This window comes from Calonectris borealis, chromosome 21 (assembly GCF_964195595.1).
Source record: "Calonectris borealis chromosome 21, bCalBor7.hap1.2, whole genome shotgun sequence".
Classification (NCBI taxonomy): domain Eukaryota; kingdom Metazoa; phylum Chordata; class Aves; order Procellariiformes; family Procellariidae; genus Calonectris; species Calonectris borealis.
This window is the reverse complement of record NC_134332.1, coordinates 7,138,036-7,162,589: the sequence shown is the minus strand read 5'-3', so window position 1 is coordinate 7,162,589 and position 24,554 is coordinate 7,138,036. Positions and strand designations below refer to the sequence as shown.

General features: G+C 64.5%; 2 protein-coding genes across 2 annotated transcripts; both read left to right on the top strand.

Moving 5' to 3' along the window:
- The first annotated feature begins 4,443 nt into the window (after positions 1 to 4,443).
- Positions 4,444 to 18,781, top strand: FIBCD1 (fibrinogen C domain containing 1). The gene is made up of 7 exons (XM_075170982.1): positions 4,444 to 4,515; positions 9,560 to 10,036; positions 11,034 to 11,193; positions 11,939 to 12,075; positions 17,576 to 17,672; positions 18,041 to 18,220; positions 18,522 to 18,781. Exons 1-7 carry the CDS (start codon positions 4,444 to 4,446, stop codon positions 18,779 to 18,781), a joined length of 1,383 nt encoding a protein of 460 aa, XP_075027083.1.
- Positions 18,782 to 23,555: 4,774 nt separating this feature from the next.
- On the top strand, positions 23,556 to 23,942 carry QRFP (pyroglutamylated RFamide peptide). Its single transcript, XM_075170993.1, has one exon. The coding sequence runs from the start codon at positions 23,556 to 23,558 to the stop codon at positions 23,940 to 23,942; it is 387 nt and encodes a 128-aa protein (XP_075027094.1).
- Positions 23,943 to 24,554: the final 612 nt, after the last annotated feature.

The following is a 24,554-nucleotide window of genomic DNA, read 5'->3' as shown; positions in this document are numbered from 1 at the left end:
CCCTCCAGGGACTCCGGGATGCCAACTTTTCACAGAAACAGCGGATTACAGCACATCAGCTCCAATCGATACTCTGCCGCGGCAGAAAGCAAAGGGAAAAGAGGAACAAAAAGAGGTTTCTCAGTTGTGGAGGATTTGGGGGTTTTGTTGTGTTCAGAGGGAGAAGAAAAAAAAGAAAAAGCCTGAGAAAGGGCTGGGCAGGAAGGGCCGCGGGGGGCAGAGCAGGCTCCCCCCCACGGGGGCACCGCTGCGGGGTGGGACCCTCCGAAACACGTGTGGTGCCAGGGAGAGCACATGGGCATGGGGTGGGCGCAGGGTGGGCATGGGGTGCTCCACCTCCACCCGGCACAGGGGGTTTGACTCCTTCCTCCCCAGATCGGGGCATCCACAGCAAAACCCTCCCGGCTCTGGCCACCCGAGCGGGGCGAAAGGTGGAGGAGGGGGTTTGGCAGAGAGGAGAGGTGAAGAGATGCTCAGCCCCTGGGCTGGTCCTGCTGAGACCCTCACAGAGAGCAACCAGGCTCGGGGATGCTCTGGACAAAAGGAGGGATGTTAAAGAAGGTTTTTTGGAAAGCCAAAGGTCTTGCACAGGGATGAGCAGAAGAGATGCTCCGGGAGCTGCTGCCAGGAACCCACTTTTGGCTGCAGCCCAAGACCTTTTTGCAGGTAGTTTGTCTCATTGTCTGCGCTATCGATTCCTCCCATGGAAAGAAAAGGGCCTGGCACAGTGAGCGGTGTTGCTAAATGATGTCGCTAAATGATGGACAGAGCGCTCTGCCTTTGCAAGAGAGGCTCTTTCCCCCTGGGATGGGGGGACTGGGGAGCCTGCACAGGGCAGTGATGGGGACAGGAGCTGGGGGACACCGTGGGCCGCCCCGCTCCCACGCAGGGACCCCCCGGCAGCCAAACTCACAGCAGGGAGAGCACCCAGGGAGGACCCGGCACGTTTTTTGTCACCCCGGGTCAGCGGCCCGGCAGAGGACCGGCCGGGCATCGCAGCGTTCTCCCCGCAGCTGCTTGGGATGAGGCTCACGCACCTCCTCTGCATTCTGCGCTCTCGCCAGCGCAGGGGCGAAGAGCTTTGAAGGAGCTGCCCTTTCATTATTAATATGATGATGATGTCTGACGCCGTGTGTGCGCAGCGACGGCTCTCTGCCTCCGGTGGCACCCTGCCAAGAAAAGCACACTTTCCCCCCCCGCCCCGTCAGCCTTTCTCCCGTCCCCAGCACCGCTCTGTGTCTCGGACGGTAAATAATGGAGTGGTTCTGCCCTGCACAGCCCCTCGCTGGATTGGACCCATGGGACATCGGTCCCCTCGCCGGCTCTGGCCCCGTGATATCCTGGGGATGCAGACCAAGCGCTGGCTGAACACAATGAGGGGGGTAAAGTGGCACCGAGCCCTGTCTTGTGGTGTCCTGCTCCCCAGAGGGTCTCGTCCCCGCAGGGGGCATGGAGCCAACCCGAGCCCAGCCTCTGCCCGCCACCACTACTGCAACTCTGCTCGCTCTCTTGGACCACAAAATAGAAGATAGCGTCTGAAATTTTTAAAAAACGACTCATTTTAGTGCATGGGTCTGATCCCATGTTGCTTCAGTGGTTTGCTGCCCCCGGGCCAAGCCGGGACCTCCGGGCAGTGTGGGCAGAGCCGGCTTGGGGAGGGCAAACGCTGCCAGGATCCACAGCTCCCAGCAGGACCCACCCGCCGCAGCCTGCCGGCATCCTCACATCAAACCTCTCTCCTGTTTTTGCCCTCAGGCCGCAGCCTGAGACATGAATCATCTCCTCCATCTGCCTATCGATCTGGGCCGGGCCGCTGGCAGAAACCCCCTCCCCACCCAGGCAAGCTGCTGTCAGCCCCCGGGGGGGTCCCGTGCCCAATGGTACCCGGCTGCCGTGTGTGCCCAAGTCCTTGGGCACGCACGGTTGCGGTGTGTGCCCAAGTCCTTGGGTGCACGGCTGCACCCTGAGCACCAATCCCTCCCAGCACAGCCCATGGGGCCGGATCTGGGGCTGTGGGGCCACCAGGGTTGGCAGGGCTGGAGACATGGGGCTCGGCTGGCTGGGGACGCCCTTTCCCGGGTCCCCAGCACCACAGCTCCAGCCAAACCCCGTGATGGGTAACGCGAGGTGACACGGCTCAGCGTGAGTCAGTGATGAGCCAGGCCAGCGTCCCCGCTGGCCCCTAGCCTGCCTGAGCGACGTGCATCGCTCGGGCTCCCAGAAACACGGCCCCCTCCGCCAGGCAGGCACCCTCCATCCCACTCACCGCTGCATTGCCACGGCTCGGAGAGCCACGCACCAGCCTGGCCACCGGGAACGGTGCTGGGACCCACCGAGGCAGACCCTGCACCCGCACCCTCACGGGCACCCCAGTGTCAGGGTGCAGCAGGGGCATCCCAGCCCCACTCGCACACCCCCGCCCGGCTCCCAAGCATCCCGTCCCGCGCCAGCCTCCGCGATTCGGCTGTGGGTTATGTCAAGGTATGTTGGATTGCAAATTAGACGTCAGCCTGCTGCATGGTCCCGGCACCATCTGCAGAAAATGAGTTGCTGGACTTGGAGAGTGTCCAGTTGTGCAGCTCGGTGTGCCTAACACCCAGGGCTGACAAGCCACTGAATCACTCCTCCCCGCGCTGCCAGGCCACATGAAGCCAAGATACATTTCTTTTTAATGATAAGTTTTTATTGTTTGGAGTTCAGCTAAAACAGCCTCCCGGGTGCCCGCAGCCTCCCTGCTTCCAGAACGGCTGAGCGGTGCGGGGGCTGAGCCCGGCCGGTGCGGGCACAGCAAACACCTCACTGGTGGAACGAGTTGGACGGTCTCAGCAGTAAAGGGAAGTCCTTGAAAACCATCCGTGGGGAAGGAGCTGGGCTGCCGGCCATCAGCATCGCCCGGTAAATCCACACAACATCGCTACAGCCAAAGGCAGGATTTACACCTGGCTGGGAGACAACACACAAACACACACACGTACCGACTGCTCGAGCTTCCCTCCCCATCCCAGTGAGCACGGTTTGCTGGCCCAGCACGCACCCAACTCTTCCCAAAATGGGCTGTGTGTTCTGGAGAGGAGCTGCTTGGACCCCCGGCCCCCCGCGCACACAACCTGCCCACCCCTGCGCCTTGTCTGCAGCCGGAGGAAGGCAGCCCCCACCCCAGCAAAGCCGCATGGGAGCTGCTGGGGGGTCCCAACCGGGGCTGAGCCCCTGCGACAGAGACTCAGGGGGGTTCAGAGCAACCCCCAGCCCCACTGTGCTGCCCACCCAGGGGACAGCTCTGGGCTGCAGGAGGGGGAGCATGCCGGGGGGCTGCAGGTTCTCTCCTGGAAAGGTTTCCTGGGGGCTTCTCAGCATCGAAAGAGAAATCAGCCTCCCCCCAGCCAGATTAACACAGGGGTGAGCCACCGCTGCTCTCACGATGCTCCTCTGAACCTCTTAGCAACGCTTCTGCCCGCAGGTCAGACAACGGCAAATAAAAGATTTAAGGGAGGTGCCGCAAAGGTACGGTAAAGAAAACCACATCCACGCCTGGAGAGCTGGCGGTAAATCAGGCCGGGGAGGGACCGCTGCGCGGGAGCTGGCGGCACGCCGGGCCAGCACCGCTGCTTTGGGCTGGGAACACTGGGATTTGGGCAAGATACCCCACTGGCTGCCAGTGATGCTCCTGTGATGCTCATCGGTGTGACCCTGCGTACCGGGGGGTCTGGCTGCTGCCTCCTGCCAGCCAGCATCAGCTTTCCACCATGCGCTGGGTTTTGCTAAGAGGCCCCTCAGCACTTTGGCTACCCGTGGGCACAAAGGTTCGGGGGACCGATGCCAGTACCTCCCCTCCTCTCTGCCCAGCACCCTACCCATCCCTGCCCACTAATGGGACTGAGCCCCTTCAGCGTGGGGTGCTGGAACTGGGGACCGTGGCTTTGGAAAGGAGGTGAGCGGGTACCCGGGGCACCCACCCCCACCTGCCCCCCGGTCCCCTGAAACACCCCTGGACCCTCTGGCACCAACCCCTGCCATACCTGCTGCCGCTCCTCCAGCTGTGCTGCCACATCTGGGCAGCTGCGGGGCTGCCGAGCCCCGGGGTGGATCCGGAGTGACTCCGGAGCCGCTGGGGCGGCCGGCGGGGGTGAGGGCAGTGCTGGGGGGCCGGGGGGGGGTCTCCGGGGCATCGCCGGGCGGTGTCCCCGGAGCGGGGCCGGGGAAGCCCCCGGGGGGGAGCGGGGCGGACGGGGTGGGAAGATCCACCCCCGTGTCCGTGCCTGTGTCCTCCCTCCCTTCTTTTCCTCCCTCCCTCCTCCGCCGCCGCCGCCGCCGCCGCCGCCGCCGCCCGTCCTCCCGCCGCGGCCAGCCGGGCAGCGCGGGCGGGTCGGGGGCTGCGCTGCCGGGAAAGGGGTCTGGGGGGGGTCTGGGGGGGTCTGGGCACTTGGGCTGGAAGTTGACGGCGCGATGGGGAACGAACGCTGGAAAACCATGGGAGGAGCCTCGCAACTTGAGGACGGGCAGCAGGAGAAATCGCAGGTACGGGGCGGGGGGCGGCGGGGGGCGGCGGGGCAGGGGCCAGCCCGGGGGTCGCACCGACCCCCCCCCCGCCCCGTTCCCCCCCCCAGCGAGCTTTTCTCCCGGTGCAGCCCGGCGGGGTGAGCGGCCCCCCCCCGTGCGGAGCCCCCCGGCTGCCTCCCCTCACCCCCCCTCAATTCTGGAGTTTATTTATTTGCAGGCAGTGTCCCCTCAGCCTCCAGCGCCGGGGCTGCCCCTCGGCCAGGCAGCGGGCGATGCTGCGGGGCTGCCACACACGCCTCTGACGAACCACTGCGCGTTTTAAACTGCTTAAATAACCCTTTAAGAAGGATTTGGCATCTCGGTTCCTTACTGCAGCCGGAACCATCCCTCTTGGTTTGGGGACTCTCAGCCGCCTGGCCCTCCCTTAACCTCCAGGAACCCCCCTGGTTTTTAGGGGAGAGGCCGGCGTTGCGGCGGGGTGCAGCGAAGCGGTGGCAGAGCCTGCGGCGACGCGCGGGGGAACCGGCACGTGCCGGAGCCTGTTTGCACAACCCACCGCACGTGTGCCAGCTCCTCCAGCCCAGCGTGCAGGTAGCGGCCAGCTGCCCGGCCTCCAGCCGCCGAGCGTGCCGGAGCAGGTAGGGCAGCGCAGGCATGGCTGCATGGGCCGGGGCATGTGGTTGCCCTGCCTGCACTCTGGGTGCAGGCAGGGCGGGAAGGGAAGGGGTGCAGAGTATGGGCAAGCGTGCCTGGGAAGAGCTGGGGGAAAGTGAGTCTCTGATGGAGACTGTGAGTCAAGGGAAGGAGCCAAGAGCCGGCAGCACCTGCCCTCCCTCAGCACCCTGGCACTGGGCGAGGATGGGGGGAGCAGCCGGCTCCGGCCGTGGGACCCACTCACCCCCAGGTCTGCCGCTTCCCTGTTCCCCTTCCACCGACAGCGATGCAGGAAAGGGACTTCTGCCTGACTTCTCCCTTCTGCACACCCTTCTCCGAGGCCCTCTTCTCCCTGGTCAGTCCATACATGCCAAAAGGCTCCCTCACCTCGCTGGAGAGGGGCTACCCACCCCGAGAGGCACGGGAGGCCCCAGACCCCCCCTGAGAGAGAAACCCCACTCTCCTTTCCCCTTCCCGGCAGAGCTGCCTCCCTGGTGCGCAGCCCATCCACGCAGGGGTCCGAGCGGTGCCACCCGGCTGGAGCCGCTATCCGCCCGGCTTTGTGCCCTGCCATGGCCCCAAGGATGAGCTGGGCAGGATGGATCCAGCCCCACCACCCGTACGGGGCTGGACAACACAGCCCGGAGCCGGTGGTTCACGCAGGGGGTTGCAAAGGAGGCACGGAGTTTGCTATGCAGCCAGTGCTGGGCTCCCAGCTCCACTGGAAACCCATCCCAGCCTACCTGCATGCTCACCCATGGAGCCGGCTCCGGCACGCTCACCAGCCCTCTCCGCTCCTCTGCCGGAGCCACAAAGCGCGCTGAGCTGCAGGAGCGGTAACAGGCAGGCTTTGGATGACAGAGGAGAGCAGGTAACGGGAGCGGGATTCAGTTCATCTGCCTCCGTGCCTGCGGGGAGCGAGCAAAGTGCGGCGTTAGGCTCCGGGAAGACGCGGGGAGCAGCAGGGTGCAGGGGGGACGGCTGGGGTACAGCCCCTGCCCCAGGGCGAGCAGGGACGGGGGCTGCAGCCCTGTGCAAAGCTGAGCAGCACAGAGCTGGACAGGCAGGGAGGGTGGAGAGGGACAGGGGCAGCGGAGCAGCGCAGGGCAAGCGGCTGGGATGCAAAATGAGCTGCTTGAGCTGCTCTGGAGGGAGCAATGGCTTGGGAGGGGCGGGGGACTGGCCCTTGCTGCCCCGGGGCTCCTTTGGGGCTGGGTGGACCCCAGCAGTAAGGTGAGGGGCAGCTGGGCTAAAGTTTGTCCCAGTAGCTGAGCCTGGGCAATGCAAACCAGTATCCACCTGCCTCAGACGCACAACTGGGGTCCTGGTTTGTACCTGGTTGGGGGCACAGCTCAGGGGGAGAGCACCCAGGGCTGCCCGCGATCGCTGCCCACCATCCCACAGTGCAGAGCTTGCCTGGCGAGCCGGCAGGAGCAAAGTGCATCTCCTACAGCAGAGCTCAGCCTCTCCTGCCACCGGTCTCCGTCCATGCTTCCCAGGGACCAGCCCACCGCCAGCTCTGCTCCGGCTGCCCCGGGGACAAGCCATCTCGCATCCTTCCCTCCCCGCAGGCTGCGTGTGCCAGAGCTGCTGTCTCCCCCATCCAGCACAGCCGCTCGCCTGTCCGGCTGGCTGAGGAGGCTGGGGGATGCTTGGTGGGGGGATGATGGGCACTGGGGCTGCAGGGACCCACAGCCCCAGGGTGCAGGGCAGCCCATGGGCTGCTCACGCAGTGCGGCTGGGGCACCGAGGACCCAGCCCCCGTGGGGCACAGGGGCCAAGCACAGAGATACTGCCTGAGCCAGCGCGGGGCATGGAGAGCCCGGCTGAGCTTTGCACCAGGGAGGCAACAGCGTCTTGGTTCCTGCCTGGGGGTCCCTCCCGAGCTCCAGCCCCCGCTCCAGAGCAGGTTTGCAAATGAAGCTCCGCTTGTCCCCAGCACCTCCCTGCCTCGCAGCTTCTGCTCTGCTTAGGAAGAAGTGATTTGGAGACATTGGGACCTCCAGCCCAGTGGATGTCCCCAAGGGGACATCAATAACTAGGGCACCTGCCACGTGGTCAACAGGGAGATGTCCTGCGGCTTCCTGAAAGCCTTGGCAAGAAGATCCAGGAGCCCAAGGCCATGCAATGGGGGGCAGAAAGCCCTGGAGCCATGAGGGCCACGGCCATGGTGGGGCAGGAACGTGCAGCAGAGGCAACTGCAGGGCCCCATGCCGGGACCTGGGCATGCAGCTGCAGTGCTGCTGTGCTGGGGGGGTTTGGAGGTACCCACACCCCAGTTTGGAGCGTTGCTGGTGCCGCTGGCTGAGTGTTTCCCTCCTCTCCCCACTGCAGGTTGCCAGGTAACACAACCTGCCAGCAAAATGCCGTGGGACTCGTAAAGCTGCCACCGCTCGGGATCTCGTGGTCGCAAGCAGAGGTGGTTGAGTGCGAAGGGGATCGGCCCCTGGTTCCTGCCCCAGATCCTGGTGCCGGTGGGAGGGCAGCGATGCTGGGGCTTGAAGGCTGGAAAACAGCTGGATGCAGCCCCCGGGCAGAGCTGTGGGATTTTGGTGTGTTAAAGCCCGGTTGGGATTTGTGTGGCTGTGCACGGCTCTGCTCCCGAAGCCCTTAATGCTCAGATGGGTCCCTTGGCTGTTACAGCTCATCCGTGTGTCTCGGTGGGGACGTTCTGGGCTGGGGATGTCAGCAAGGTGGGGAGCAGCAGCGCGCAGGACGGGAGGGCGCAGAGCCGGGGAGCTGAAGGTGCTGCCATAGCCGGGACAGCCGCGGGGACATGGTCCCTGCTCACCCCACGGGTCTCAAACCACCCAATGCTGGCTTCTGGTCAGCAGCCATCCCTCCTGTCACTTCTGCACTCACAGGGTGCCGAGGGGCCAGATCGAGCCCAGGTCCCGGGTGTCCACATGAGGGTGACAGGGGTAGGCATCTCCTACCTTCATCTGCCACCATCCTGCTGCTCCCGGGTGCCCTGGGTGCCCTCAAGCCAAGGCTCTCTGTCTTCAAATATAGGGCAAACTCCTCAACCCTCTGCTTGCCGAAAGCTCCCCTTATTGCCTTTGACATCTCCTTTTAATGCACACCGAGGGGCTGAGCCTGGGGCTGCCTCGCTAAGGAGGTCCCCGCAGGGTGGCTTCCCATTCAGCTCAGCACCGTTTGCATCTCCAGCCTCGCCCCCTGGGCTGGGGGAGAAACCCGGAGCATCCCCCCGGGGTTGGTGGGGCATCCACGGCCCCCCCGGTCCCTGCCTGGCCAGCCCCGCCACAGCCGGGGTCACCTTAATGCAAATGGGTGTGGGAGCGTGAACGAAATGAAGGGTGCTTGAAGGAAGGTGTCACTCCAGATAGATGTGCACGGGAGGGGACAGGGCCTGGGAAATCTTTGCAGATGCAGCAATTTTCCCCTCGTTTCTGGGGAAAGTAGTCTTTGTCTCTCCAAATCTGCAGCTTTCTGGCAGCCCTGCAATTCCTTGTGACAGCCGTGGCCGGGGTCAGGGGAAAATCACAGCCTCTGTCCTGCAGGTGTAATGAGAAGAGGAGGTGGCGGGGGGGCGGAGGGCTGATGGAGCTGGGTGGCAGCTCGTTCCATCCACGCTGACGGCGTTGGCACTTCACGCTTTGCAAGGAGAAAAGGCTCTCTGTGTGTGCAGAGCAGCTCCTGTGGGCTGAGCCGACGGGCCCTGCAGCGGCGGAGCTGCCAGAGCGGCTTGGGGGGGGTCGGAGACCTTTCCCACAGTGACTCCCCCTTGCCAGGAGGCCCTGGGGCAGATCCGAGGGCTTTGGGAGCAGCTCTGCTCCCCTCCGGCAGGCAGCGGGGGACAGGGATGCGTGGCCCCCCCTCAGCTGGGAGATGCCCCGCGCAGAGTGGTCCCCACGATGCTCAGGGCGGTGTGGTCCCAAAATCAACCCGCAGCCTCCCCTTGCTGCTGGGGACAGCCCCTGCCTTCCCTCGCCTCCTCATTTTCCCCGCGGTCCTGGGGACACCGGGGGTATTTTCCCTTTTTCTCCCCATATTTGCGCCCAGGGCAGCAGGGAGCCCCGCACGCACCTCCCGGGGAGCCGGGGCTGCTCCGGCTGAGTATCACCGCCTTAAATAAAACATGCCAGCGGGAGCAGGCGGCCGCCGCGCGTTCGCTCTCTTTATTATTTCATACCTCCAGCTCCCAGGCGGGTTTAGCTGCTTCGCTCGCTGAGCACTCGCCCGTGGCCTCCGTGTCCCTGGCAGAACCGCAGGGCTCCCCGGGGTCCCCGCGTCCCCTCCTCTGCTACCACCCCTGTGTCTAACATCGCCTCCTCTTGTTGCTGGACCCCCCAAAGCCCATGAGGGTTCGAACCCACCTCTCGGATGAAGGGGAGTGGGATGGGTCCATCCGGATGGGTCCTGACGGCGTCCGTCTCTCTGTCCGCAGAGGATGAGCTGCGGGTACATCCTGTGCACCGTCCTGCTCTCGGTGGCCGTCCTCCTGGCGGTGACGGTCACGGGGGCCATCCTCTTCATGAACCACTACCACACGCCCGTCACCGAGTCACCCCCCGTCATCAGCACCAACCCCGAGGAAGCCAACGCGCTGGTCACCATCGAGAAAGCCGACAGCTCCCGCATCAACATCTTCATCGACCCCAACTGCCCCGACGCGGCGGGCACCTTCGGGCGCCTGGAGGGGCTGCAGACCTCCCTGCTGCGTGCCGTCACCGACCACGACGCCGAGGCCAAGGCCACCAAGAGCCAGCAGAAGGCCCTGCTGGTCACCATGGCGGACGAGGTGGCCAAGCTGCTGACGCACGCCGTGCAGCTGCGTGCTGACTGCGATGGCCTCAAGAAAGGGCACAGCGCCATGGGGCAGGAGCTCAGCGCCCTGCAGGGCGAGCAGGGCAGGCTCATCCAGGTGAGCCGGGGTTGGGGATGCCACACGGTGCTTCTTGGGGACAGACCCGCCCTGTCCCCATGTCCCCAGGGCATGGCTGCTTGCAGCCCCTGCGCGCGGTGTCCAGGGGAGACCTCCGGCAGAAGGGGCTGAGGTTTAAGGCAGGCGCTTGGGAACTGCAGGTTTGGAAGCACAACTTCAGCTCCAGCTCATCGGCCGCCTGTGTCCCACTGCCAAACCGCCCCGGTGCTGGCGAGCCGGGCGTGCAGCCTCCCACGTGGGTGTCCTGGCTCCAGGTCCAGTTTGGGGGCTCCGAGCAGAGCCGAGCACAGCACAGGACCATCCCAAGGGCAGTTCATGCAGCAATCAGCCTCTCCTTATTTACAGTCCCAAAAATTTCCCAGCTGATGACCTGTGTTGAAATGCTTACCTGGGTACGCCGGGGGCCTGCCGGGCATTGTAGCAAGACCCGGGGCACGGCTGGATGCTTGGCTCCATGCCTGTCCCTCCTGGTGCCCTGGCCGGAGCTGCTCGATCCCTGCTGCTTCGCTTTGCTCCCCGTCCTGCTGCTCTGCACGGCCACCCCACGTCACTCGCCCGGCTCGGGTCACCTCGGGGTACGGCGGAGAGCCGGCGGCTGTCTCAGGACACGGCTATTCCTGCCACCTCCGCGATCCCATCCCCTTGCCCAGAGATGCTCTTTATCCCGCAGGGTGGCGGCACCGACGCACCCAGGTTTGGGGATTTCTCAGCCCCGGTAGCTATAGGCGCTATCTGGACCCTGACCCCGGGGCCAAAAAGCACCAGAGATGCTGTATGGGCTCTGCTGTGGCTTTTATGTCCCCACCTGGTCCCCAGCAGCCTGTACCCTGGCAGGGAGCATTGCTGCCTGCAGGCATTTGGGGAGCTGTGGGATCGGGCAGAGCATCTTCACAATAAAGTGGTGGTGGGACTGGGGGGGTGGAAAGGGTTTAACCACATTTAACCTTGTCCCCCCCAATGTGTCCCCCACCCACAGCTGCTCTCGGAGAGCCAGACCAACATGGCTCGGCTGGTGAGCTCCGTCAGCGACGTCCTGGACACGCTGCAGAAGGAGCGCGGCGGCGCCCGGCCCCGGCTCAAGGCCGACCTGCAGCGAGCACCGGCCCGGGGAGCGCGGCCCCGGGGCTGCTCCAACGGTGAGATGGCGTCCCCGTCGGTCCCCGGGGAGAGGGATGCGCCTGGGGCTGCTCTCGGCAGGTCTCTGCCTAAGAAAAGGGGAGGGAGACAACCAGCCTGGAGAAGGGATTTAATACAGTGGGGGGCTGACAAGGGGAACGGGGAGATGGGGCAGGAGGGAGATGGAAAGCTGTGTCTTAGAAGGGGTGTTTCTCACCGTGTGACTCCCAGTTGTCCATAAACCAGCCTGCAAAGCCACTTTGCATCCCTGCAGACCCACTTGTTTCCCACGCGGAGGTAGCTAGGGCAAAAGCAGAGCAAGAAGCGACCGTTCGCCTTCATTCGGGTGCAGACGGCAGCGCTGCATGGGACTCCGAACGGTCACATTCATCATCATTTGGTTAAGAAGCTGAGTAAGACCGTCCTGGGGCCGCGAGCACGTACCCACACTCTGCCTGCAGCTGCCTCTGGGCATCGCCTCCCTCCCCCCAGCTGGGTCCCAGCCTGTCCTTGCTGTCACACAGGGACATGGGGTCGGTCCCTGCCAGCTGCCGGGGAGGGGGTCCCCGTGGTGGCTGCATCCCCCCGGGCACCGCTCGCCCTGAGCATCGGAGGAGAAAGGAGGGAAAGAGCAAGGCAGCAGCGAACCGCCAACTAGAGCTGGCAGCAAGGTTGAGAGCCTGAAAGAAATGGCAAGACATTAAATTAGATCGTTAATTAACCAGCTGTCCTCTCGTCCCACCCCATCCCAATGCCACGCTGCAGGCTCCCGGCCTCGAGACTGCTTTGACATCTATGCGAGCGGACAGCAAGAGGATGGGATTTACTCCATCTTCCCCACACACTACCCCTCCGGCTTCCAGGTCTACTGCGACATGACCACCGATGGGGGCGGCTGGACGGTGAGCTGCCGCCGTGCCGGGGGTTGTCCCCGCGCCGGGGTGCCGGGGGTGGGAGATGTTACCCTCAGCGCTTGGATGTCTCATCAGGATGGGGGATAAATACTCATCGGGTTTGGCTCTGCACAGGGTGCCCGGTCCTGTGGGGAAGCAAGCAGACAGGCTTGTCCATGTTACCCATGCCGGTGGCATCGGGAGATCTACCAGGGTGAGCCCTGTGCTGGAGCCCAGTGGCCCTGCCCCGGGCTGGGGGAGCTTGGCTGGAGCTGGAGGGTGGTTTCAGGCAGGGAGGGGGATGCCATGGCTGGAGTTCGTCCTTCTCGGCGGGGCTGGGGCCCGGCGTAGCTGCGATTGTGCCGTGGGGCGAATGGCTGTGCTTCGCCCCGTCCTCGTGGTCCTGGTGAGCTGGGCTTGGGGCTCAGGATGGACCCCAAACCCAGTGCCTTTTGCCTCGTCTAACGCAGGGGTGCTCCGGGCACCTCCGGTGCCGTGCTGATTCACCCGCTCCCTGGCCGCCCTGTCTGATTTGCTTTACTGTGGCGGCTGCAACGGCCCCGTAATCACAGTAATGGGGGCAGGGAGCGAGAGGGGACGGGGGGACGCAAGCCTGGAGACCCCCCTCGCCCTGGGGGCCCCTTGGGTGCGAGCAGCCCCTACCCAGGAGGGCATCGGTCCCAGGGAGGGGGTCCCAGGGAGGCGGCGGGGGGCTCACTAGGAGGGGTGGGCAGGCGGCCTCTCCCCCGAGGACACCCTGGGTGAGCTGAGCCGGCCAGCGCTCCTCCAGCTGGGTGCTCTAGGAAACAAATCCCCACGATCTGATTCCCCTAAGCAGCTTTGAGCGGTGCCAGGAGGGAGCTTAGCCCCCCTGCCCTCGGGGGGCTGATGAGCCTTCGGCCTCGGTCTGCCCAGACCCCACCGCGGGTGGGAGCGACCTGTCGTGCACAGGTCGGTACCAGCAACTCCAGTGGGGAAACTGAGGCACAGCACAGCCCTGGGGACCCCAGCTACTGGGGGGCTCACCGAAGGAAAAGGAGGGGACCCCACTTGCTCCCCAGGGTGGGGAGGGTCCTTGCAAACCCCCTGCACAGTCTGCACAGCTTTCGCCAGCCCCAGCCGCGCTCAAGCGCTGCCTGAAGAGCAGCCCAAGGTGATTAGCGAGACACTCAGAGGCTTATTTAAAGCTGCTGCAGCCAGGAGGGATCCGGCTGGGCTGGGGAGGGGGTGAAGCAAATGATTTTACCCCCAGCAGCATCATCGGCTCCGGCAGCAGGGCCGGCACGGCGCTGCCTGCAGCACCACGACCTCCACCGGGGCAGAGGAGCCAAACCAAGTGCCAAATCCCGGCATTCCGGAGATGGGTGCATCCAGAGCAGGGCCGAGGGTGCTCACCCCAAGCTCCCGTTTCTTGGGGCTGCTCCGCAGCGCAGGCTCCCAAACATACCTCCAGCCCCCCAGGGTGGTGGTGGGGGGTGTCTCAGCCATCTCCCGTGGGGCTGGGGACACGGAGGGGGTCCCTGGGGCACTGACTCACCTGGGCTCCAGGTAAGCTATGGCACGGCTGAGCACCATGGTGCAGAGCCTGGGAAATTTCCCTCCCCTCCTCCTCTGGAGCAATTACTCCTGACATTTGGGCTTATTTGCATGTGGGTGGGTGGAAGTGATGGCAGCAGCTGAATCAATTTTGACTCGGGAGTTTGGGAGCTGCTGAGCTAAGCCTTAGCCTGCATGGATGGCTCAGAGACCATGGGGAGCGGGGCTGGGGGAAGAGCCACTCCGATGCCCTGTTGGGGAGAAACCCGGCTGTGGTTGCTCACCGGGTGCTGTCACCACCTCCCTGTCCCCGTGGCGTGATCTGCAGTGTCACCCTGTCCCCTTGCCAGAGGCAGGGTCCCTGGTCGTTCCCCATTCTCTGAGCAAGGCACAGCCCTCGCTGGACCAACACCTCTCCTCCCCGCGCCGGCCGCATCCAGCCCGGGGCAGCCGAAGTCCCCTGCGCTGTGCGAGCGATTGCAGCTCTGGGGCTGTTTGCTGCCTATTTTGCATAGTCAAAAAGCAGAAATCTGGCAGAGGAGGCAGCCAGCATCAGTGTCCGTGCAGGGCAGGGTGACACCAAGGCAAAGAAATGTGGGAGGGAAGAGCCGGGGAGCCCCTAGCGCACCCCCCAGTCCATTTTGTCCCCCCCTCGGTCCTGCCCACCAGCAGCGGGGCCACGTTTGCAGCCGGCTGGGGCGTGGGTTCGGGTTGGTGCCAGCGGAGCATCCACGTCCTGCGCTCAGCGCCGACTTTAATTGCAGCAACTCCCCTGGGCTGACCCGAGCCTCGCGGCAGCGCCGGGCTGCAGCCGTGTAATTGCCCAGCCTGACCCTGATTTCTCCCTTTGACACTCACCTCTGGCACTTTATTAAAGTAATAACGGGGTGACGGAGGGTGGGGGAGGCTCAGCATCCCAGAAGGCCTGAAAAAGTTGCCTCTTCACGTGTTGTTGCCTTTGGAAGCCTTTGCAAACGCCCCTGAGCCTCCATCGCTGCCCAGCTGGGTCAAATCCCCCCCGGGATCGGCACCTCATCCCCATAAGCAGCGGTGCCGTGACGGCTCCGGCCACCTCAGCATCATTTTCCATGTACAGCGTGTATTGGGAAGCGGTGGGAAAGCCGAAGGATGCGGAAGAAAAGGCTGTGCCGGCAGGATGAGGGCCGTGGTGATGTTAAATGACAGCTTCCAGCTTCGCGGGCACCTGCCGTGCCAGGGACGCTCGCGGGGACGGCTTCGCCCAGCCTGCTCCTCACCCGCCGGAGGGGTCCCGGCGCAGGCTGGGGGGTTTGAGCAGACACTGATGTATTTACACAGGAGCCGGGATAAGCCGAAGGCGGTGGGTGAGACGAGCCTGGGGAAACGTGTGCTGTTTCCAAAAGATGCGGTTTATGTGTCACCATGAACCGGGACGAGACACTTCTGCTGGCGGGGACAGGCAGGAGCAGCCGGGTCCCCGGGACGGGCAGCGTTGCCAGCTGTGGTGTTCGCAGGCTATCGCACGGGATTGGCACTTCCCTGCGATGCTCCGAGTTTGTCTTCTCCATGGCTGAACCCGACGATGGTCTCCCTGCTGTGATGGGGGCTCAGAGGACGCCGCGGGGCCGGGGCTGTGCCGTGGCTGCCGAAAACCTGACCGGGAGCTCGAGCTGGCAGAAAAGTGATAGCCGAGCGTCTCCCCGGGCTGCGGCTCTGGTTTCGAGCCCGCTGGGGGTTTGGTGGGGGCTGGCATCAGGGGGCTGCGGGGAGAGGGAGCAGAGCCCTCCCTCGCCGCCAACACCACGGCAGGCACAGGCTGGCGCTCCCGCTTTTCTCTTTTTTTAACCCATTTTTCTGCACCGGTGCCTTCGCAGGAGCCTGTCCCGGCCCCGTGAGCTCAGTGCGACGGGGGGAGGCAGAGAGCGGGGAAGATAAATATTTCAGCCTTGCCTTTAAAGAAGGGAAGGAAATCCTTTTTGCTTAAGAGGGAGCAATGCATATTTGATGAGGAGGAAAAGAGCAGCAAGGCAGGGCTGGGAGCGTGGCAGCGAGCCTGTGGGTCACCGGTGTGCATAGCATCGCGGTGCCTGCAGCATCCCGGTGCCTGCAGCATCCCAGTGCATGCAGCATCCCAGTGCATGCAGCATCCCGGCGCACGCAGCATCCCGGCGTGGGGGGCAAGGAGGAGGCTCCCACATCCCCACCTGCATGTGGGAGAGGCGGGTGCACGAGTGAAGCATGAGAGATGATGAGGATGGAGCAGGAGACCCAGGGGGACAGAGGACCTCCAGCCCTTCTGACCCAGTTTCGAGCCCCTTGGGGCCGAGCCCGGTGGGCAGCGGGGCACCCGGGGCTCCTCCGGCGCCTGGGATGATTGCCGAGCCGTGCTGAGGCTCAGCCAACGGGGACGTGCCCCGCACACTTCCCTGGGCACTGCTCGGGCAATTGGCCTATTTACAACCATGGGTCAAAGCCGATTAAAAGGGGGCATCGGTGCTGCCTCCGCCGCCTTCCCTGTGCGGCAGCACCGGAGCCGACGTCGGCCCGGGAAAATCAGCTTCGGGCGCCCATCCAGCCACACCATCCCCCCTCTCCCGGCAAGTCTGAAGAAAGCCCCTTTAAACGGGCTTAACCGCAGCTTCTCAAGTGCTCAACACAGGGATAAAAATTAAGGCTCTAATTCTAGAAGGTAAGTACAGCAGGATCAGAGCCATGCCACGTCGAGGAGCGCGCCCGAGCCTGCACTGGGCACCTGCAGCCCCAAAAATGCTCGTCTGGTGAAGGGCAAAACGGCAAGAAGTTCATGAGCTGGGTCTCCTCCGCATGCCGGGATGAAACCCTGCACGGGCAGGAGGGCAGGAACAGCCGGGGGGAGGCTGCGGTGGAGCAAAGCGCGGTGGCTTCCCGGCCGGCGCGGGGGCTCGGCGGCGTTGCCCGAGCCTGGGATGCTGGAAGCTGGGTGAATGGGCTCGGCGGCACAGCCCAGCCCCGAAAACAGGGTGCTCTGACCCCTTGGCTGCCGGCGCATGGGGTGGCTGTTCCTAAATCACCGAGGGCCCCAACCCCTGCCACCGCGGCCATGGGAGCGTGACGCTCGGTGACAGTCGGGCAGGCTGGCTCAGCCAAGTTTAATGCAATTAATCCAGGGCTGGAGGCTTAATTAAGTTCAAATGGTCGGACACGGAGTAGCATTTTCTGGATCATTATCAATAAATCAAACCCGAAACTATGGATGAAAGGGGATGAAACACAAAGGGCACGACATGCCGATGAGCAGACGGGAGAGGAAAAGGAAAGGCTCCAAGGAGAAAAGCCACACTGAGCCCCGGGGATCTGGCCGGGATCCGGGGGCTCTGCAGGAGTCGGGGTGGTTGGTGCCCCACAGTTAATTTCTCTGGGATGACTAACAAGGACGTCACAGGAACGATGCCTGAGAATGGGGTGGCTGCCCAGGAGAGAGCGGGGACCCGGGAGTTTTACATGGCACGGAGCACCCCGCCATTTGCAGGATGGCTTGGACTGACCTGGGCAGCACGTGCTGCAGGGACAGACCTGGGGACATGCCGTCCGTCCGTCCGTCCATCCGTCCATACCTCCGCTCCTGCGTGCAATGGCAGAGCCCAGGCTGTTTCCCGTGCGCACCCTGGAGCCGGGTGCAGGGTGCCCACCCCTCCCGGGGGCACCGGCCACCTTCCCGCAGGAACACACCGCGGGTTTCCCGAGCTCCGCTCCCATGGCCAGGCGGAGGATCCGGCGAAGTGTTTTATCTGAACCGACTCACCCGTCCCCAAGAGCCTGATCTGGCATTTCCCTGGGGACCTGTTCGCCAGCATCCCTCTGTAATTACTGAGCTGAAAGGGTTTAATTTGTGCCCGTGTCTAATAAGACGGCGGCAGGGAGGGGTGGGCAGCACGGCGGGGAGCAGGGGGGCTGCTCGGGGTGCGCAGGCTCGGAGCAGCCCCACGAGTGACGCCCCGCGTGTCTCCCTCCCCAGGTGTTTCAGCGGCGGGAGGACGGCTCCGTGAACTTTTTCCGTGGCTGGGAAGCCTACCGGGACGGCTTTGGGAAGCTGACGGGAGAGCACTGGTTAGGTGCGTGGGGCTGGCAGTGCCCGCTCCTGGGTGGGCTGGTAAAGCTTGGGGCCCCCCCCAGCTCCCCTGGGGAGGTCCGGGGTTTCCTTTGCAAAGGAAAGGACACCAAGACCCCCTAGGCCAGCACAACGTCCTAGGAGAGACAGCCCGGGCAGGCGGGGAGGGGACCGGGGGCTGCACAGGGGCAGGGAAGCGATAGGGCTGTTTGCCCGCGAGCTGGGCACGTGCCCTTGGCCGTGCAGCAATAACAGAGCGAGGGCTGGAGGGTGGGAACCGCTCCCCGTCCCACCCCGCACCCCCTCCCCAGGGACCCCCGGCCACCCCGTCCCTGCCGGGGTCCCTGCACTCACCCCCTCCCTCCGCCGCAGGGCTGAAGCGGATCCACGTGCTGACAGTGCAGGGCAGCTACGAGCTCCGCATCGACCTGGAGGACTTTGACAACGGCACCGCCTTCGCCCACTACGGCAGCTTCAGCGTGGGGCTCTTCTCTGTCGACCCCGAGGAGGACGGGTACCCCGTCTCCATCGCCGACTACTCGGGGACGGCAGGTAGGGTGGTGGGACGGGGGGACGTGCAGGGTCCTTCGGGGCAGGGGAAGCCCAAGGCCACCAAACCGCCTTGCTGGGGCACCGGTGGCAGTGCCAGCTGCATCCCTGCAGCCACGGGGAGCTGGAGGCAGGAGAGGGGCTGCAGTTGGGCGTTTGCAGGGTGGGTGACCCCAAGTGCCCTGTACATCACTGAAGGAGCCCCATTGGGGTGCCCAGAGGAGACCCCCCGGGGTGGGAGACAGCCCAAGGGCAGGGTGAGGGGCAGGAAGGGCCCATCACGGCTCCTTTCCTCCGGCGGCAGGAGACTCCTTCCTGAAGCACAACGGGATGAAGTTCACCACCAAGGACCTGGACAACGACCACTCGGAGAACAACTGCGCGGCTTTCTACCACGGCGCCTGGTGGTACCGCAACTGCCACACCTCCAACCTCAACGGGCAGTACCTCAAGGGCCACCACAGCTCCTACGCTGACGGGATCGAGTGGTCCTCCTGGACCGGCTGGCAGTACTCCCTCAAGTTCACCGAGATGAAGATCCGGCCTGTCCGAGAGGAGAATTAGCTGGATGGCATGAGCCCCCCGACCCCGTGCCCCGCCCCTGCCCTTCCCACTGCCCCGCAGCCCTGTCCCCCCCGGTTGCCATCCTCCCCGAGGGCTGGCCCATCTTCGCGGGGCCCCTGGGGACTGCCTGCCCCCGGGGAGGGCGGCTTTAGCTGCCGGGTGCTTGCGGACATCACCGGACCTTTGCTCCCTGCTGCCGTGGCTCCCCCGCAGCCGAAACGGGTCTCCTGGCCAGAGCGTGACCCCATGGCTGCGGCAGAGAGGGCAGCGGGATGCAGGGATTTGGGGAGCGGTACCCGGCGGTGTCTGGCAAGGGAGGGAGGAAGGGATGCAGCAGCCCAGGCAGGCTGGGCACCTCCGCTCAGCTCCACTTTGGGCACAGACACCCGGCGATAGCCTGGCCAAGCTGGCGAGGGACTGGGGGACACTCACCGTGGGGAGCCCCGAGCCCCGCAGAGCCCCCGGGACTGGGACGAGGCTGCTGCTCCGCAGTTCCAGCTCACCCCATGGTGCTACTGGGGACGGGGAGGGCTCGGCTGGGTTGCAGCCCGTGCAGACGCCTGACCGTGCCAGCGATTCCTTCTCTGGTCTGCAGAACGCTCGCCTGCCCCTGCAAGAGCAATGCAGCTGGAAAGGGACAACCACAAACTCCTTCGTCCCCGTTGTCCCTGTCCTGGCTCCTGGAGCCTCCCGACGGGTCGGGACACCCCAAAGCAAGCTGGCACAGTGCCGCAAGGACGTGCACCCAGAACGGAGCACGGCGCGGAGCTGTTTTGGTGGTGCTGGGGAAACGGGGAGCATGGTGAGGAGGAGGAGGAGGCAAGGAAGGCTCGCTTCCCAGCTTGGCTCTGCCTGCGTTTCACAGCTCTTCCCTCCCAACCAGACCCGCTCAGACTCACGTCGGACTTTCACCATCCAAAAACTGTGACCTTTCCCGAAACCCTTAACTTTGGAGGGCATGCCCACATGCCCCGCGCGAGCCCCCTCCGCTCGCTCCTGGCCTGGGGACCCGCATTCGTTTTCACCCAGGATGAGCCGCACTCTGGCTCAGCACCTGCAGATATTCAAAGCCTTTCATTTCTTCAAATCCCATTAAGGTTTTGCAAAAAGAAGCCCCGAGTGGGGCTTAGCATCTACAGGACCCTGATAACCGGGCGGCAGGTGATGCCTCGTGCCGGCCGACCCGAGGAGGAGCTGCCACGGGGCGTGGGGTTGACTTCTCCCTCTGGCTCCCTGGAAGGACTCACATGCACGATTTTGTCCAAAAAAAAAATAAAACCAAGCCTGAGCAGGCTGTGTAAGAACAGGGAGGGGAGGGGGACAGCCAGGACCCCGCCACCCTTTACATGATTTTCTGCCTGTGACACAGCAGCAACGGGGAGCAGGGCCCCTGCACCGGGCTCTGGCCCCAAGAAACCCCGTCGGATGGACAAACTGCCGGAGCAGGGGAGGAAAGCTCCCGCCGTCCCCGTTTCCAGGAGGGCTTAGGGCACGGGGAGATCAAAGGCTCATCTTCCCGGCTGTGGCAGATTTGTACTTCCCTGCGTGCATCTCCTTTTTTTAAGCCTTCCCCGCCTCGGACCCTGTGCTGGATGAGCCCTTTCGCCTGCTGGGCAAGTCCCTGTCTGTCTGTCCTGCTGGGGAAACAGGGACAAACAACGCGTTGGGGATCACCGCAGCTTTCCCCTCTGCCAGAGACGTTCCTCGGAGGCCTCGGGTGAGGACGAGCTCCGAGCACAGGCACCAGCTCTACCCGCTCCGTCCCTGCCTGGAGCAGCCGGCCAGGCTGGGTTTCTCCAGCGATGGGATTTGGGGGAGCTCGGTGGTGGCACTTCCCAGCCAGCACAAGAGCGGGAGCCCCTGGCAGCTCCCAAGGGGCTTCCCGCACCCCACCGCACCCCTCTGGAAAGGGTCCCGTGCAGGCAGGGAGCACAATGCCCGTCTCTACTTCTCGTTCATTTATTTCAGTAGATTAGCTGTAGCTGGGTTTTCTAGCACTCGCCTTCAGGACAAGAAGGCACACGGAGCCATGTGCCCCGGGTGGGAAGGTTCGTCCCCTGCCTGGACCCCTCCACCGGTGTTTTTCCGTGCCGGGGAGGGGACACTGTGCAGTTTGTTGGTAGCACACCCTTGTGTAACTGCCCGTGTCACCCAGGACTCCCTAATGACTTTGGTTTGAATTGCACGAGAGGTATTTAATCCACGCCAAGGCGCAGGATTTCCCAGGATTATTCCCAAGAGCACACGCGTCGCTCCGCAGCCCCGGATTAGGCTAAACCCGTCCGCGGTGACACCTCCCTGGAGAGGGGTGGGTGGGGGCGGCCGGGACCTGGCCACGTACCGTCCCGGTGAAGCCCTGGGCCGGGTCGTGGTGTGTAGCAGTGCCGTGAAGTCTAGGTCATGTGTGAGTGGTGTCCGACGCTGTACATGTGGACTTTCTAAACTCCTTAATAAAAGGAACTCATCGTTAGCTGGCGTGTCGGCAGCCGTGCCCACGGTGCGGTGCGGGGACATCGCCGGAGGATCCTGCCGTGGTGACGGCAAAGGGAGCAGCACCGGATCACTGCAGCTCCCGCCGCGCTGCGGGTTGCGGCTCCTTCCCTGCACCGGGCTCACAGCACGGCATCCCCGGGAACCGGCCCGTCGCGGGCTCGGCCTGCCCAAACCGCTCTGCAAAACTGCCGGGGAGGGCTGGGGAGACCCGGCGGGGCAGCGATGGGGCAGCGGAGGCTTCCCCGGGCTCCAGCCCAAACCCAGGCACCGCGGGACCTCGGGGGTGGCAGGTCTCGGAGCCGAGGGGACCTGCTCCCCCCGCCTGCGCTGAGGGGCAGAGCACCGAGCGGTGCCCCTGGCCCCTTCCTGCTGAGCAGCCGGGTGCTGCCCACCCCATAGCCCAGGCCAGGATGGACCCGGGAGGGGACAGCTGGGTGCCAGGCGTTGGGGACCACGCTTTAGCACCTCGGCTGCATGCACTGGCCAAGGATGGGGGAAGCACTCTTGTGCTCAGGGCCAGTCCCTGAGCGGGTTTGGGGGTGCAGGGGTCTCCGCCGGTGCCTGCGCACCCACCACGCTGGCACACACATCTGGGACCCCAACAGCCGCACACAAGGATGCACCAGCCAAGGGGGTGGGGGACACTTGTACCCCCAGAGGAGACCCTCCCTCTCGCCAGCATCCGGTGACTCAAGGCCAGCTCCAGCACAGCGCACACCCAGCCTCTCCTCCAAATGAGGCGGCAAACGAAGGAGGCGCGTTAATCAGCGGTGCTGCCGCGCTCCCATTGTAGCAGCTCAGCCAGCCCCCGTCCCCCCTCTCCAGCCCCCTCCCCGCGGGGATCCCAGCCTCTGCTCTGTGCAGCCACAGCCCTGCGAGCCGGCCACGCACTCGAGGGGTGACACGGCAATTAACGCCGGCGGGTATTTAATGGCGGGCAAGGCGGGCTGGCCAGCTCAGTCTGGGCACGGGCTCGGGGCGGCACGGAGCAGGGCCAGGGCAGGCGGCGCTGGGGCATCGCCCGAGGTGGAGAGGTGAGTCGCTGGCGGCCGGCTGTCTGTCTGTCCGTCCGTCCGTCTTCCCCCGCGTGCCTGCTTTGCACCCTGCCTCGACAGGCAGCACAGCCAGCGAGGAGGTGAAGGCTGGTGGGAGGGCAGCGGGCAGGGCCAGGGGGCACCCACCCGCACCCCCAGCCCGGGACTCAGCAGTACCGATTGCTGGTGCTGGGAAGGTGCTCCCCGCTCTGGCTGCACCCAGCGATTTGGCTCCACGATGGGCAACTGGGGGCAAAAGGGGAGAGCGCAGAACAGCGACAAGGTGCGAATGAGGCAGGGAGCACCCCAAAGCAAAGCCCACGGGCAGGGGGGTGCTGGGGAGGGCAGGCAGGGGCTTGGGCTCAGCGGGGTCTGGTGCAGGAGCGAGGAGCACCCACAGCAGCCCCCCACCCTGCAAGCACAGGGCAGACACCCTGGCCCCCATCACCAGCAGTGACTTTTAAGGCAACATCTCCAGCAAAAAATAATAATAATAATAAAAAAATGCATTTCCCCTTTCTAAGCCTTTGCGGGAGGAGGAAGGGGAGGCAGAACAGCCCTGCCTGCACTCAAGGTCACCTCGGGTGCCTGCGGCATTGCTGCATGGGGCCCAGGACCACGCTCCCTCCCGCTCTGCTCAGCAGACCCTGCTGCCGGCGGGGCACCTCCGAGCCCCATAAAGCAGAGGGATGTCGAGCACCTTCCTCCGCACTCACATTAGCCAGGCACTGCAGGTAGGACCTGCGCCTGGGGAAGATAAGGCCGGCTCAGGTGAATGCACTTAAGTCCTCCCCGCAGTGCCTCTAAGAGGAGCAGGCGGCTCCGGAGCCCATCAGCCTGCCCGGCTAATAGCCCACTCAGCCACCCCCATCCGAGCGGAGCCCGGCTCTTGGCTGCGAACCAGGGGAGTAGCTGCAAGGCTGTAATTTGTGAGCACAGAGTGGCTAAAGATGAAGGGGAGCAAGTCTGAAGGAGGGAGGGGGAGAGGCAGAGCGAGCTCAGAGCCCCCCAGCTGCAGCCGGGTGCTGGGGTGCAGGCTGCAGGAGGAGTGGTGGGTGCTGGAGGGGGGTTCTCGTAGGCTGTAGGGGTGGCAGGGCTGGTTTGTGGGTGCTGCAGCAAGGATGGGGAACGCGTGCTAGCCGAGGGCAGCCCTTCTGCAGCCACACGTCCTTGCTGCTGCTTTAGCCACTGCCCGAGGATGCTCTGCGGTTTACCGACGTGTCTTTCCTTTCCTCTGCTTCCCCCAGATGAGAGCACCCTACTCGCTGTCCTGCCTCTTCCTCCTGAGCCTGGGGGCCTGCTTCCCTCCCAGCGAGCGGCAGGAGCCAGGAGACCCCAGGGAAGGGACCCTGCTCAAGCCCAGCTGGCAAGCGGCGGCCGAGGACTCGGGTGTCTGCTGGAGGGCAGGAGCGAAGGGGGGACGCAGCGAGGAGCTGAGCATGCTGCTGGGCATCGCCCGGGAGCTGCGGGGCTACGGCAAGGAGGGCAGCAGGCAGCGGCTGGGCAGGCAGGGGGGCTCCGAGCTGCTGCCGGTGGGAGGGGAGAAGCGCAGTGGCACGCTGGGCAACCTGGCCGAGGAGCTCAACGGCTACAACAGGAAAAAAGGGGGCTTCACCTTCCGCTTCGGGAGATGAGAGCCTGGACTCGACTCCTCACCTCCTGTGGGTTGCCCCATCCCATCCTTCCCTTCCATCTCACCTAGGTTTGCTGGGACAAAAGGGTATTGGGGGAGTTTTGCTGCTGGGATTGCCTTGGGGAGGGGGGACATCGCGTTTGCTCCACTTGCAGCCCTGCCACAGATCTCACATCCCCGTTCCCAGCCGGTGCAACAGAAGAAGAGGAGGGTGCCTTAAAAAGAAGCCACCGCATCCCTTCCCCAGTCACACGCGGCCTTTGCTGGGACACGGTGCAAGTCCCCTGCGCCGGGTCTCCAGCACTGCGGTGCAGGCAGAGGGCGGGGATGCCACCCCGGGACAGGCAGAGCTGGCAGGGCCAGGCGTCGAGGCTGGAGGTAGGTGGGCTGAAGGGTTACAGCGGGATGGTCCTGGTGGTGACAGTCCCCTGGGGACTGCCTGTAGCTGCCGTCCAGGGCAGGGCTGTCAGGGAGGAGCAGGTCTCTCGGAGCTCTCTGCGGAGTCGCAGAGTTGCTGCTCTACTGCCTGTTACGGAAAAGTCCCTCCGGCAGCAAATTCTGCTTAGTGTCAAGATGTCACTTACACGAGCCGGCTCCTACGTGCAAACCAGGC